This window comes from Patiria miniata, unplaced genomic scaffold (assembly GCF_015706575.1).
Source record: "Patiria miniata isolate m_02_andy unplaced genomic scaffold, ASM1570657v1 HiC_scaffold_7, whole genome shotgun sequence".
Classification (NCBI taxonomy): Eukaryota; Metazoa; Echinodermata; class Asteroidea; order Valvatida; family Asterinidae; genus Patiria; species Patiria miniata.
Window position 1 is genome coordinate 16986794 of NW_024037074.1, and position 16451 is coordinate 17003244.

The 16451-nt window shown below is 40.5% G+C and overlaps 2 protein-coding genes across 2 annotated transcripts; one reads left to right on the forward strand and one right to left on the reverse strand.

Moving 5' to 3' along the window:
- Positions 1–5568: 5568 nt before the first annotated feature.
- On the reverse strand, positions 5569–10344 carry LOC119744930 (serine beta-lactamase-like protein LACTB, mitochondrial). The gene is made up of 6 exons (XM_038221143.1): positions 10251–10344; positions 9092–9605; positions 8750–8940; positions 8314–8602; positions 7740–8063; positions 5569–7014 (listed from the first exon to the last, which is right to left on the reverse strand). The coding sequence occupies exons 2-6, from the start codon at positions 9525–9527 to the stop codon at positions 6542–6544; spliced, it is 1713 nt and encodes a 570-aa protein (XP_038077071.1). The 5' UTR covers positions 9528–9605; positions 10251–10344; the 3' UTR covers positions 5569–6541.
- A 162-nt stretch (positions 10345–10506) lies between these two features.
- On the forward strand, positions 10507–15560 carry LOC119744932 (riboflavin kinase-like). Its single transcript, XM_038221146.1, has 4 exons — positions 10507–10751; positions 12978–13129; positions 13903–14005; positions 15269–15560. The coding sequence occupies exons 1-4, from the start codon at positions 10625–10627 to the stop codon at positions 15382–15384; spliced, it is 498 nt and encodes a 165-aa protein (XP_038077074.1). The 5' UTR covers positions 10507–10624; the 3' UTR covers positions 15385–15560.
- Positions 15561–16451: the final 891 nt, after the last annotated feature.

Below are 16451 nucleotides of genomic sequence, written 5' to 3' on the forward strand. Positions count from 1 at the left end.
GTTCAGGTTTTAGCAATGCATGGCGGGCCGGAGTGGTTCATTAGGCTACACATGCCTGTAAAATAATCGTAGGACCAGCTGGACGATAAAGGTCAGACAGAACAGGAAGTTGGGGAAAAAACAACACAATCGTGTATATTGTCGATGTCACCTTTATAAAGTGCACACAGTTCAACTAATTATACTTTTGACATGCTAATACATGACACTTTCGAAAAGTGTATATGGCTCTGCCCCTGATACTTTTTCCTAAAAATACCGAACCTTAAATCTGTTATACCAAAACTTTTTTTCAGATCTGAAAGATCTCAAAAGAAACTACAGTTCAAACACTAGTTTAGGATATTTTTGCTGGTCTCGGGGAGGGCCGGCTTGTGTAGTCCTCTTTGTGCCCGACTCACTGACTGACTGTGAATAAGACTTGCTTAATTCTCACATTGGCCAAAACTTTTGAACTGATAGGATTACCCCGACCCAAGTCCGACCCAAGACCTCGAGATCAGTGCATTGTGTAGGTCACATACTTGAAAAGACTTCCAGTGAAAATCCATTCTGAATTAGATGAGACATATTTTTTCTTTTGCACTCTGTGACCAGATTTACCAGTCTTGCATTGTATTGTTTGCAATAGCACCATATACTTATGCTTCGTCGTGTGCCCGGCAGAAGGGCATATGTGCATATTCCCTTTTGCAATAGCGCGTAATGACCAAAATGTTCCCAGCAAAAGGGCATATGCAGAAAACTGCCTCAATTTTAATGAAATTTAAACATTTGATTCAAAATGTAAAGCATAAGCCTTATGCTTTACAGGATATCTAATTCTACGAAACGCACCGAATAAAACCAAGGCTCAATTCTATAGTTTTGTTTCCGCAACCGTGGCAGATCGACAATTTCTGAAACATTTAATTGAAGAAATAATCTTTTTACAATAATCCTCGTAATTTTTTTTGTGAACGGGTCTTCAGGGAAAGCAAAATGTAAACGTTAAGGTTAAAGAATATACATAGGAGAAAGAAGGGACATATACTAGTCGCGAGATTATAAATGTGTGCTTGTATAGCGCTTTATACCTGAGGTTTCAAAGCGCTTTGTGAGTCTATCCATAGAGCTATTAATATAGCTCTACGGTATTATCCCTGTTCATTAGGCAATGAGACCATTCGTTCTGCAGCAGCTCGAGATCAGCGCAATTTGGCCTCTACCTTCACATGTACCCATTTATACTCCTGGGTTGAGAGCCTGAGTCAATCGTAGTAAAGTGTCTTGCCCAAGAACACAAGAACCACGTTCCCTGTCAGGCCTCAAACCCATACCAATTACCACGTCACATGCAGTCGAACACCGTCACCATTATTTATTTATTTATTTATTTATTTTACATCTTTAGACATAAATATAAAATTGAATTAAAAGGAAACGTAAAACCACATGAACAGGGGCTGTCAAGGACAAACAAAAGCATAAAACACTGTCATCAAACGATGTGTTTGACCAGACCCCTGTTCAAATTAAAACACTGAATTTTAAATGAAGAAATAAAAATGAAATAAGAACCATATTATACTAAATTAAACAACTGTAAATACGAACATGTAATGATAAAAACAGACCGACTGTACTATCTCAAGATGCTTTTTGTCTTAGATGAAAAACCCCAATGAGACCAAATGACCATGATGAGATAAAAATTGATAAAAAATGGATTTATATTAAAACACCATCAAACCAGAAAAAGGGTAAAAACCAGTAAAAAAAAGGAACGCCCCAAAGACCAGTATTAAAAACAACCAGTATAGAGACGAATTCCCCCCAAAATAAAAAATATAAACATATCTGATGTCTGCTAGTTTATACACACTCCCAATTACATGTCGGATAAATCCCTCCTCAATTGGACCACAGTGCCCCACAGCTTATAGCGTGGCAGTTTAGATTACTGAACTATCACGCTAAAACGCTTGTGCGCCGCCTAGCACGGTACTACCGGCCCCATCCGGTGAACAAATCCAAAAGTGAAGGGCCCCGGTTGGCTACATACACTGTGCGCAACTTCCTGAATCGACCCACCACTCATTAACTTTATACTCTAAAAACAAAGGACGCGGCTGGTAAAAATATTCATTGTCTTTGTTCGAGACCTGCATGGCCACAAGTGCTGTAACAATGCAGCGTGTGCTGTAAAGATGTTTCCAAGAGGAAGTGTACCAAGATAAGGCCAGCTATAGACACATAATGCAAGTTGTAACAGTGGTGGTACCGGTACATACAGTTTCGTTACTATACCGCCCACATATTTTTGCCGGCTGCACATCCGTACACGTAGTACACTTTTCTAACCAAAGGGTAAATATATCTGAGGAAATATTACGAGGAAGATTCCTGTGTGTCAATCGCGAAGTCTTTTGCACCGATGTTTTTGTCTGCATGTATTTCGTCACTCTGCCGACACAGTGACGAGGTTCGTGTCGTCACCACGCCGGCTCCACTGTTGACTTAAAAGACGCGGTTTGAGAAGATGACATGAAACAATTTTTAAAAATGCTTCCAGACTTTTATCAACACACTCCATGTTATTCTGGATCTACAACAGCATGGTTGTGCACGTATATAATCTGAACCCGGACCAAGATATTCCAGTAACTTATCTAATTTGTTGCGCCAATTAAAGAGGTTATCCTGGAGAAGCTTTCCATGTGTCACGCTGCGGGCCAAAACTACTTCTCCTCACGAAACTTGTGATTTCTCATAAAGAATCGAGGTAGACAAAATGGAAAATCGACTGTCAGTTAAGACCTTCTGGATGTTGGTACTTTTTGCGTGCGGAGCAACTGCGACAGTCTTCACCGTGCAACCTGACGATGTGACCGTCACGGAGGGCAGCGATGCAACCTTCCGATGCGGCACCGACCTCCCCTGTCTGTTCTTCTACTGGGGACGCTTCCAGGCCCCCGATGGAGATTTCTCGTACGTCTCCAAGTGTCTGACGAGTTACGAATCCAAGTACAGCATCCAGAGAGAAGACAATGTGTACTCACTTCGCGTGAGGAGCGTCAGTTTAGAAGACTCCGGGACCGTGTATGAGTGCTGGCAGTACAGCCAAGCTGGGGGAGGGTGGTTGAAATCCTCCAATGCTACATTGACGGTCGTCCCATCACAGACAACAGCGTTGTTGGGATCTGAACCACCGGTTTGCAGCATGGACCCATCAGGACCTCACGAAGTAGGGGACACGGTATCTTTGGCGTGTTCATATCCAGATACTACCGGACAGGTACCGGTAAAAACGCTGTCCTGGACGGCTGGTAAACAAGGCAGCGAGTTCGCTGGGAAGAAACAGGGTGAGAGCAGAGTCGTGTGGACCTTGTCGGAGACGGATAACTTCCGAAAGTTCACTTGTAAACCCGAGACCAGGATCACGGATCCATCAACGTCAAGCCGAGCGAACTGCACTCTGATCCCGTTAGCCATACCGACGAATGTCAGCATCTCTCCGTCCGGACCGCAAGCCGTGATGGAGGGTGGCGAAGTGGTGATCCAATGCAGCGCTCAAGCCATTCCTGAAGCTACATCATACACCTGGGTCTTTAACAAGGACGGGGCAACAGTGGAACCGAGTCAGCGATTCCTCATCAGTGGGAGAACCCTCCGCATCCTCGGAGCATCAACAGAAGACGATGGCATCGAGGTGATCTGCGAGGCATCCAATGAGATAAACATCACCGGACGCAGCTTGCCATCCAGGCTTACCATCAGGCCAACACCGACCCAAGGAACTGCCAACACCGACCAGCCAGCCACCAAGAAAGGAAGGAAGTCCTCCAAGAACCCGGAGGATCTGACACAGTTTTCACACTTGGCTCTAGTCATAGGCATCATGTTATGCATCGTGGTTGTCTTTATAGCTGCGGGCATGGGGGTCGTGTACGCCCGCTGGCGACGGCGCATGAACGAGGTAGTCAAAGATGCCACCCCATCAAGTCCTTCCCCGGAGGGAGGAGGGACGACTTTCTCCCTGCACAACCCGGAGGCTGACCTCATGCTGGGTGACGGGTGTGTCCGGGCTCACGCTGTGGCTCCAGACGGCTCGCCACTGGGCCGTCAAAGTCAAAGTGTACCAGAGAATCTTTACACAGAGAACGTGTATATGGAGATTTTGGGTCAGCCCCATCCCTGCGCTCCGGCGCCCGCCCATGAAAGGGCCGTCGAGAACCAACCCGCTTACGAGAGACACATTTTTTGAAACGCGAGTTTTAATCTTGAACCAATGTTTTGACGGGATCCCGAACAGAGTTATCACTGCCCGCTACTAACATTATGCAGTTAGTGGCTGGCAAAGAAAATGCCACCTACTTGAAAGACGATTACAAAAACTCATTGGCATTTGCATTAAAAAACAAAACAAAAATTGTCATGCCTGCAGGTCAGTGTAGCCTTTATAATTTCTACAACAAAAGTATGGAAATCATAGTAATGAACATTTAATTGTTTTACTGTAAAGACTGTGGAATGCTGTGACCTCGTGGTCTGGAGCATTGAATTCGTGGTCTGCGGGTAATTCTGCAGGTTTTGGGTTCGAAGCCAGCCTGGGGTTATGGTGCGTGTGCCCTTAGGCAAGGCACTCTGTCACTCATTGCTTCATTGGTCATTGTGGTTGATTTTAGCTGCTTTGCGCGGAAATGACAGCATCGAGCTTTATACTCCCCAGGGAGTTGAGATGGTATTTGGAATGTTGGCCCAATGTGCAGGGTAATAATGATGCAGCTCATTGAGCACAAATATTGGTGGATACGTGCGCTTTATAAATACGCATTATGATTATTACCCTTCTGTGAGAAGACACTGAATGTGTATCAAACTTAACTCGGTCAGACAGAAATAAAAAAACAAACTTTTCCCTTTAATGGCAATAACAAACGTGTAGCCAAAAACATCAACACGGTTATGGAAATTGAATGACATCTGAAAAACCACACATTGCTTCCAAACAAACACTTCACAGGTTGCACCTGTTGTTGCGGGCGCGCCACTTCCTGTAGCCACGTGAAGTCTTGTCATTCCCGACATAACAGGAACACAGACTAGTTTATGACGTATTAATTATTCTTCTTTTACAAACTATAAAAAGACTGGTTTGTTGATTTGGTCTTTTGTTACTTCCTCAGGGGAGATAATGTTATGATTATAAATGATAATGTTTATTTTATGGAGGATGTTTGGAGGATTTGTTTTAATTGAACCACAAAATAATCAGCCTCAAACAAATAAAACGTATAACTTCCATTCCAATGACATTTATTTAATTTATTTCATAAATTAAATAACGGTAATGTTTCTGAATTATTAATATTCATTAAATTGCTTAAAAATTGCATAAAATTGCTTAAAAACTACAGAAACATTCCAATTGAACAGTTGCATGTCAGACTTCACTTCAACTTCCAAAAACGATTAAAAAAAATACTTGTATGCGCATTATTTGCTTTTACAGTTATTTCAGAAAAAAAGAAGACTTTCGTCAAATTTCCCAAACCAATTTTCTAAAATAGACCCCCCAAACTTTATCGTAAATTTCCCTTTAAACACCAGATGCCCAGACTGTCCCTTGTACTTAGGCACGTACATAAGATAGACATTGTAAGAATATGAACATTTGTATCATTAAAAAAATATTCATGTTACAATCCATGTATCTGTTAGCACCGTATTGGCATTAGGATAAATGATTACCTTAATTTTACATCTTCACGTTATCCCTATTTTGTGCAAGTAAGGACCCTTTATTTGCATCCAGACGCCTTGTTTGAGGCACTTTTTATTATGAATACGCAAGATGTTTACTTAAATATAAGATAAAAGAAGACCTCAAAGATGGTTGTAATGCAAAGCGTCCATTAAGCAAAGGAGCTGTTAATTTATTCCTAGTTTTTGACGTGCAAAGGAAAACAATACATTGTAGAATATATTTTCGTTGAGTAAACTTACTTTAAATTGTCAGGCACAAATTGGAAGGCATTATCATCAAAATGCAACAGTGATGAAACGTCCAAATGCTGTACAGGTATTCCTCCGATTCCCGGCTCATAATTTGATTAATGAAAGAATGGAGTGGACGGAATTTGAGGACACCACTCATCTTTAAAATGTACAGCTTTAATATTGTATTGTTAAAAAGTTGTTTCCCTTTAAAACCGTATTAAAATTTGTAAAAATTATGTTAGTAATTTAAAACGAGTGCCATATTTAAGTGCAAGAATAAAAAAAGATTTGTATTTTAGATACTTCAAGCGTTAAAATAAATGTACCCAAAAGTAAGACAACATCTAGTTGTCAAAGAGCAATTCCATAAATTCCAGCTATTTTGTGTACGTCTACCACATGATTTTACAAAATTGTAAAGGTGGTAGCACATTTGTTTGGCCTGTAATTGTTTTTTCTTCACTAGATGTCATATAGTAATGTATCACATTTACACTAGCAAGAGAGGCTCATTCAACTGTCTGACATGTAAGTCCGAATTTACGGAATCGCCCCAAAGTTAGCAATGTACTTTTTGAAACTCCTGTGCAATTTCAACAGCTGCCTTGAACAAGCTGACGTCATCTACATTAACAATCATGGCGACAACTATTCCCTCTGGCAAAGACACAGAATCATGTGAAGATGAAACACCCCATTTCTCAGAGAGGTCATTTGGACTTGGAGCGTCGCCAAGTCCGGAGACGTCTTGCGTGGTGTCCCCTGCAACTGGTTCGCTTTTGCTGACAGTGTCCGGTTTGCCCCGGTTCACCACGAGTAGCGCGCTGCTGGCTCCCACAGCACCTCCTAGGTGCCAGACCATCTGGTGCTTTTCGGGGCAGAAGCCTCGGTGCTCGCCCCTCTCGTGCACCTGCCACCCCATGGCGTACATGTACTCACCATTGGTACCCGAGGAACACTTGGCGAGGGGGACAGGGGACCAGATCGCCTTCATGGTCTCTGGCTTTAGGTAGCCTGGAAGAAGCCCTGCATCTTAGGGCACAAATTGAACAAGAAACAAAAATTACGACTTCCTTTTTTACTTTGGCATTACATTTTATTTTAATTTCTTTAACTGAAGGCATCTTGACTGTCTGGATTCTGTTGATTCACTCAGATTTGATTGATTCGATTAAAGGGAATATACAACATTTGCAAACATCGAAAAAACAAAATACCAAAGTTTTACGAAATACCTTACTAGGATGTTGGCAAATGACGGTCTTAAGCATCTTGTAAAATTATGGCACCTGGTGTGAAGTCATTTTAAAGAAAAGTGGTATTTTATTGTTAATTTCCAACGGTGGTTGGCTGACCACCGTTGGAAAAACCTAACTATTTTTCAACTACTGCTCCAAATTTACCATTTTTTTTCAGTCCACATTTTGTTTACTATTGGTTACATGTTCATGAATGAGTGCAGGCCAGCTGGACTGGTTCCATTACCTTACAGTTTTCCGGCATCTATAAATGGATCCATATCATCTTAAGTGGAGTCAGGGAACCAGACTACTTGAACATTTTAGTTTTTCTTGGTTTTTCCAGCATTTTTGAACACAAAACTTCAAACATGTCAGTGTAACAATATTTGATCTATTATACTAACCCCTCAAATAGTTTATTACTGAAAATTACAGCAAAAGCCAATGATGTACATTCCCTTTAAGCAAGTGACCAATGGATTTAATTGATTTAATTGATGTGTTTGATTCTCTTACCCCTGTGCTTGTTAGTGTACTGGTAACTGTATAGCATTGCGTTGCCAAACTGAACCAGATCCCCGACGTCCGACAAAAAGCCCCCGCCTGCCCACTTGTGGGAGAGATTCACTGCCGGCACGTTAATCAGCCTTCCCTTTTTGTTCTTGGTGTAGCCTCGCGCCCGGTTGTAGATCAGTGGACTTGCTTCGTCGGGGACCGTGTGAGTCAAGCCGAGGTCCTTGAAAATCTTCTTCATGTACACTAAGAAGTCTTCGTCCGCTGCTGCATCCACGACGGCACTCACGAGCGTCCAGCCGTGTGTCGTGTAGTAGTACTTGCTACCTTTTTAAATTGCAATAAAAAAAGGGGATGAATGAATGTCAGTCTCGTTCCCCATAGATCAATGTACACAAAATGCTAGGTGAAGTATATTGCCACGATTGTTGGTTGAATAGCTTGACTTAACTTGTCATGGACTTGTGGGGTCTTGTGAGGACTTGTTGGGAATTTGTGAGGAATTTGCAAGGATTTATGGTGGACGTAACCGCACCATATAGGTTCCCATCTGTGCCCTCCAGTAGAACAAACTAACCTGGTTTATGCCTCAACGGGTCATCTTTAAACAATTCCAGGGCGTCGACGACCGAAGAATAGTCCTTTGTCACGTAGAACTCTGTCTCTTTGGTGTCTTTTCCCCCATTATTGTTCATTGTCTTGGTGGCATCGTTGGTTTTGTCATTCTTGGAAGACGTCTTGGAGTCTTGGGCAAGTTTGGAGGCACCATCTTTGTCAGTCTGGTTCCCCAGCTTCTCTATGTAGTCTTTGCTGTAGTGCCTGATGCCCGCGAGGTGGGACACCAACTGTCTTGTGGTTATTTCGACCTGCAAAGGAAATTGATCAGCCAATATTCATAATCAAATCTGCTTGTTTCATAGGTCACTGTTCCTTTGTGTGAATGTGGATGCAATATGGCTGAAATTTAATAAGTGAAAGAAAACGGAAATCATGCACGCCATCCATGCACTTACCTTTTTCCCATCAACCTCTTTCTCAGGGAATTCTGGTACATAGTGCTGTATGGGTTTGTCCAGATCCAGCTTTCCTTCCTCCCAGAGTTTGGCGACCGCCGTCATAGTTAACGACTTACTGATGCTAGCTATCCGATGGACGCTTTTACTTGTACACGGAAGACGATTTTCAACATCAGCATACCCCATTCCTGAGAACAAAAACAACAAGGGGAAATTACAATTACGATTGTTTCTTCAATGTCTCTCCTGAGTAGGTGAGACAGTTTCGTCTACAATTCCTGTTTGGTGGCTAAAACTCCTTCCTCATGATCATTCAGAGAAGATACCAAGGACCCTTACCCTCTGCCCACAGCAGTTTCCCGTCGACACTCACAGCCACGACAATACCTGGTGAGCCCGCCTCATCTTTGACCCTACGCAGCAAATCTCTGGACCTCCTCACTGCTTCTTGGAGTCCCGCCTCCGCACCGACCTCCTGTCTCCATGGTGACGCATCCTTCCCTCTCCATCTGTGTTTCTCGTGACATGCAGCCTCCTCAAGACCCACGAGCGCAACCTTACGAGAACGCGAATACCATAGACTGGCTACTAGTCCAACCCCAACGGCCAGTCCACCTCCTAATGCGCACACGATTTGAGTTCTCCATCTCTGGCCACCTCCTCCTGACGTTCTGGCTCCACTGCTGTATGACTTCAAGAATTTCTGTCTGGCTGGCTTCAAGTTTCCGGACTTGAGTCTTCCAAGACACACAAGGGATGATTTTATCCTCAACATAATTCACTGAGTGGTCACCAGGATTTCTGTCACACGTCCAATTTTTGAATGGCAGGTAGGTACGTCACAGTAACTCAACTGCAAAGAAAAGTCATTACTGATTAAATCAAAACTCTTATGAGTTGTGTTTCATGATTTAATTAAAAAGTAAATGTAACCTTTTTCCAAAAATGAAAACCCATTTTTTTTTCAAAGGGTTGCGGACATCAGAAAAAATGGAGGATTTTTGGTTGGAATAAAACATACAAGTTGAAAATATATTGACAGAAAAACAATCAAAATTGTTAAGAGCACGGGGAATACAACTTTAATAGCACTGAGCAGCAAATAATTCAAGAAAATTTTTAATAAAAAGGTTATAAAAAATTAATAAATGCTGTTCAAGTAGACATGTGAATTCCTGATGAGCTTGTTAAGCTTGAGTTACTCAAGCTACTATTCAAGAACATTTTTGAAAGATATTTTTTTTAAACATTAGAATTAACATTCCTAATGTGTTATTATCCCTGGTTAACTGTAATGGAATAGTTATAGCAAACTTGTTAAAAAACACAAATTTTGGCCGACAAAATTAATTTATGTATTCATTACTTAGACTTCTCCAGGATTTTGTACACTTAGTGAGCTGTCACTGAGTGCCAGTCACAGTACACAACACCACAAACTTTGACAAAGTCCACAATCAAACGGGCTAAACTGTTCCACAATCAAATCTACACTCACTCGCTACACATTTAATGTAAACGTCCACGTTAAATATAGAAAATTTGGAGAGTAGAGCTAGCTGTATATGTGTTTTCCTACTTCCGCCCACATCCTATTTTACCTGAAGGCTGAAGTACACGATATTTACTGAGCACATGCAACCTGCTGGAAAATATTTAATGGCGCGCAGTTTAAAGGTCACTGGAAAAAAATTTACATACAGTCTGGTGACCATCTCAAAGTTTCAACAAGTCCAATTGAAACGTGACAAGGAGACAGACTACGTACACCGGCTTTGTGCATGTGTGTATTTTGTGATGTAATGCGGATATTTTATTCGCGAACTTTCGATAGTTCCTAAAAAACATCTTTTACTGTCGCTGAATGTGCAGATGATTCGCAGTTTATGTGGGCAACTGAACCGAATGTCATCCATAATGTCAGCCTTACCTTATTTAACACAGGGTAAAGTTGTGAAAGGATTCGGCCGAGGGAGTAAAGAATTGGGTATTCCAACAGGTACGGTTTGTTTTTGATTGAATTTAATTTATCGTAGCTTGAGCATAGAGCAAGTTGCTCTATGACTATGACTATGAGTAACGTGAACGTGGCGTGTATATATAGCCGGCCACGTTCACGGGTCGAGAGTAACTCCAGCTGCAATGCTCAATAGGAATTTGACATATAGAATGTCGAATTCCTGATGAGTGTTGGAGCTGGAGTTACTCGAGCTGAACCATATCGATGATCATGATGATACATGTACTTCATATTATTTTTTTAGCCTAGTCATGATGGTGCATGGTACTTTTTTTTTGGTAGTATAAATTCTGTATTACTATTCTCATATAGAGCAAAACCTTGCTCTACGTTCATCTTTATCATGTTTATTGTTATTTTAAATTAAAAAATGAATTTTTGTTTCTCATTTGACTAATTATAATGCCCACTCATACTAGTAATGCAAGTTATAATTGTCAATAATAAAATTAATATTGTGTAGTTTACTACTAGTTGCCATAATTTTTAGTAACATTTTGTATTTTGTCCTGTATGTAATATATTTGTTTGCTTTAGCTTTAATAGGCGCCTACTAATTTTTGTCAATTTCACAATAGCTTTTATTAAGTATTTAGATTTTTCTGAAAAATATGGTCACATTGCACTGTTTTTTTACCAAAATGTTTTTTGCTTTTTCCGAAGTGATTAAAAGACCCTGAACCGGTCCCGCATTTTTTTTGTTCTTGAGCCAGACTTCCTCTACGCTGCGCACCTATATTTAAGTCCCCAAAAACTCTCGCTGTGCGTGTTCAGTGCCTTTTTGTAATAACATGTTAGAAGGCCTACATCGTTAAATTGAAACTCAAAATATAAAAAAAATTAAAGTTTTATCCTGTATTTATGTAGTCAAACAAGTAATTTCATTTAGATTGCGATGTCACTGCAAATTCCTTTCACAATTTGTTATCACCCAGTTGAGGAATTTGCTTGTGATAGTATGTGTGTTCACAAATTTTGGTGCATTTTTATGGAGTTCTCTCACTGAGTACAGTGCTGACATCTGGGTCCGTCACCGTCCAGTACACAAAATGAAATAGAGATTGTCAACCCATTCAGGCATGGAGGATTGTTTGTACTCATATTTAGGTTGGTGTCCTTTCTACCAGATGGTTGAAATAGGATAAGTAAACAATCCAAAACATGAAATTTTCGGGGATTTCAGGATGCAGTGCCCCTTTAAGTTGTGTCACTGCCCTCTGTCCCCTTTCTGAACTTGTCTGACTCTGAGATGTTCGTGCACTTAAATCTCTCTCCACCAATCAGATTGGTCAACAGCCTTGGTTTTTTTTCTGGTGGGATTGATGCTAAACTTGTGTGGATTTGGTGGTCCTGTGACTTTCTACACATGGGTTTATGTCAGTTGTGCAATTAGAGAAGTGGACTTTAGAACTTAATTTATAAAAAAAAATTCTGTTTTAAGATAACAAGAGATACATGTACATGTAGTTTATAGTGCGAAACCACTGTTGATTTATTCTAAGCACATGTACCGGTACCTAGTTTGCACACTGTACTGTAGGCTGACAAGAATTAGAAATACATATATTCAGTTCAGATTCATTATTTGGATGGTTGTTTTGTCAATGGACATTTGATCAATACAAGTTGTGTACACACTGACTGAGCAGTGATCACAATAGCAGCACGTGTGCAGTGTACCAGAGAAATGTGCATGTAAATTGGCGTGACCCGTGGAAAACGGATCTGTTGACTTTTGCCAGCGATGGCTTAATACTGTTTCGATCGTGTTCCTTGTGATACACACAATCTCTACTGCAGTTTACCATGCAGCCTTTGCCTTACTACGTTAGAGGCAGAGTGGTGAGGTGTTTCAGGCGTGGGAGCAAGGAGTTGGGGTTTCCAACTGGTAGGTGCCTTTGAGTGCAGGGGCAAGACTGCAGTAACGTTGCTTCAGTTTTTTTTTCTCTGGATACTTTTGTAATCTGATTATTGGAGTTTATAGTATGGACTCTGAAGTTGTGTGGTTATAGTGTTTGTCAAATGCCACACTTTTGTTGAAAGCTGTTTTCGTGTATGATTGGAGAGCTTTCAATGAGGATAATTAGCTCAAGTTTCTTCTTTAAACAAATCGACTCTGCAAATCAGAGAGGTAGTTTACATCCTGACTCATATAAACGTGATATTTTACAGAATTTTGATCTTTTTCTTTTCGTTTCCTGACAGCCAACTACCCGGATGAAGTCGTGGAGCATCTACCCCCCGAACTAAGCACTGGGGTGTACTGTGGCTGGGCGTCAGTAGACCATGGCGACGTCCATAAGATGGTGCTAAGTCTGGGATGGAACCCATATTACAAAAACACCAAAAAATCAATGGTATGTACATGTGTACAAAGGCTAGCCCCATAAATGTGGCCAATTTACTGGACTACTTCCGTAAATAAAGTTGAAATTTTGATACGCAAAGGTGTGCAAACAAATCTGGGAATTTCACGAAAAATAGACATCTGAAAAAGGCAGCACTTTCTGATTAGCCTATAAAGAGGGCGAGTATGCTTCTAAAGCAAAATTAAACTACAAACTAAGCCTAAATGTGCAAATCAAAATTTGACGAAGTTCTACATGTTTTTGTACATGGTGGAAGTGTGGCCTTTATTTATGGAGGTAGTCCAGTTTATTGGCCACATTTATGGGGCTATACAAAGGCAAGATCTACAATCTCCTTCTTTGTGGACTACCAGTTTGGTTCAACTCCCTCAATTGTTTTATCTTGGTGGCCAAATTTAGGCCTTAGAAATTAACCTTTGCATTCCAAAAGAGTCAACACATATATTTCTTAATATACATCTAGAAGCATCTTTCAGTTAGTCTTTTTAGTAACACACTGTAATTCGCTTAATAAACTTTCCTTTAGAAAAAATAAATCAAACAATTGTTTTAAGTTGGCTCCATTGGATTTTACCTTGAGTTCGCCAATCAAGCAATTCTTGTTTTACATTTTAGATGTTCTGAAAAATGAAATGTTCTAAATCCCCAACACACATTTCAGAGGTTTTTCTCAAATCAAGATTTTATATTCTTCCTTTGTCAAAATGAAGTATTTTGAGGTTTAATGTATGTCTCATCTACAATACATGTTCTGTTTGCAGGAAACGCATGTAATGCATGTATTCAAGGACGATTTCTACGGCTGTAATCTCAGCATCGTCATATTAGCATTTATACGACCAGAGAAAAGCTTCAATTCCCTAGGTGAGTGCAGTGAAGTCATAATTTCATGAATTAAGCATGTCCGAGCGATTGGAATGTTGTACCGTACGGTTTAATCCTCCCACGTCTATCAAAATCCTCCAGAAGGTTTAGCAGGGTTTCGCAAGTACAAAGTACTGCCGGGTACCAAGCTATCGAGTACCACCGTCATCCGAGTACTTAGACCCTTGAGGACAAGCACAGGTATCCGAGTCAAAGTACTTGGACCTTTGAGTACAAGTTTTGTGAAACTGAGTCCGAGTGCTTGGACCCCCGAGTACGAGTACTTTATGGAGAACTCAAGCGGAAAAACAATTAAAATCTCAGTAACGAGTTTCCTCGCAGACGGCTGCATGTTGTACATAAAGATGAAGCATAATGTCTGTGCATACACCAACACACAGGAAATTGATCTTCTCCACAGCCCGGTACTATGCAGTATCGATAAAATAGAGCACGTGTGTCTCTAAGTAAGGACACTTTTTTTTTCATTCAGTACTAAATTACTCGATTTTTCCTCTTATAATCGAGTATGAGTACTTAGATGGTGGAGTACAATTTTGAATAGTCGAGTCCAAGTACTTTTCTTCTCGAGTACGAGTACCATGAATTCGACTCTGAGTATTTTGATATTCGATTACGAGTATTCTCAAAATGTACTCGAGTTGTACTCGAGTACTACTACACTGAGCTTGAGCCACAATTAATTTTGGGAGTTTGATGCCCTTTGAAAGATGAAGTACAGAAACTTTGCAATTGGGTTTCTGCACAGTGGCTTGAGGACGATTCACAGCAAAAATATGTGGGGCATTTGAAGTAAAGAAATACATTATGAAATTCATGATACATGTTGATTTGTGTTGGTGGGGGTAGTTAATAACCAAATGAATTCTGTCCACCCAAGGCCATTAATTACATATTCAAAGAATTAATGGTACCCATGTCATTGCGCCAGCATATTTAAAATATTTGAAAATGATCATGATGCATGTCTGCCCGCTCCTTTTTCAACAAAAGATTCAGCAAGCATTTGAAAATTTTGTGTCCTTCAAAATTTGCCTTCAAAATTGAGATACAAGTTGCTGAAATGTATATATACAAATACATCAAGTTGCATTACAATTTAGGAGTCCGTAATTTAGCCTGCAGTGTGTGCAACATATGCCCCTATACCCCGCTAACCCGAGTTTTTCAGAATATTGTTTTTGCAGTAAACAAACAACCTGATCCTAATATTCTGTTTCACATTTTTCGTGCACTCTGCAGATGAATTAATCAGCGCCATCAAGGCCGACATAGCAGAGGCAGACAGGGTCCTGGAACTGCCCGAGAACAAAGTGTTCCAGCAAGATAACTTCTTCAATGGGGAATCCAGGTTATGATGAAGTAGATCGTTTTATAGGTTAAATCATTTTATGTTTTTTTATATACATGTAAAAATATTTGTAGGTATTCTGTGATAAATACCGGTCGAGAATTGTGACTCTACATCTCTGGGTATCACATCAGGGATGTTGTCGAGTGCATCACAAGTCCAGTCACAAGCACAGTGAAATCTCGATAAACAAAGAATCCATTCCCTTTAGTAGTATACAGGCATGCAACTGGGAAGTCACAAAAAAAAGAGGAAATTCAAATCTTTCCAAGATTTTGTACAGTGTTTTTCTATTTTCAATGGCACACATTGGAAGTGAAAAAAGAGGAAATCAGCTGATCCGAGGAAAAGTTGCATGCCTGAGTATAACAATGATATACAACGCTCCTTAACTCAAAACTCTGCTTATTAAGTCAAATGTTGAACCTGTTCGAGATTTCACTGTAACAGTGGATGAACAATAACAAAGAAATGCCTTTGTCAAATCTTATTTGAATAGCTTGTGAGTTGAATTGGGACTAGAGGACTTGTGATGGACTTGCAGGGAATTGTGTTGGACTCGACTTCATCCCTGGTATCACTGTTAGTGAATGAAGTCACAATAAGGTTGTGGAAATTTGTGAACAATCCATGTGGTCTGTATTGTATTCGGCGTATTCTCTTCAGCATTTGTTGTGGAGTTAAACTCGTCTGTATACCCTTGTATGCTTTTGACTATCGTTACTGTATGCCCATCATTCTGGCACTAGAGACAGCATTGAGTGGCTAACAACAGCCGAGAAATGATAGATTGTAAATGCACATTGGTTCATAAGTGCGATTGGACCTAGTTGGCGACAGCAATTTTTAATTTGCAGAAATCCATAGCATCGTTTAGTTTTTGTGTGAGAAGGTGCAGTTTTTAGATGCAGTTACAGTGCAATAAGTGCAAGTTTTAAATTTGGAAACTGCATCAGAATACCTCAGTGAACTCAAGAATTCTTGTCATGAGCTGTTTTGTAAACAACCTGTAAATCTGTTCAATATTAGAGTTACCCCTCTGCGGTGGACGGAATCTTACAAGTATTAGACAGA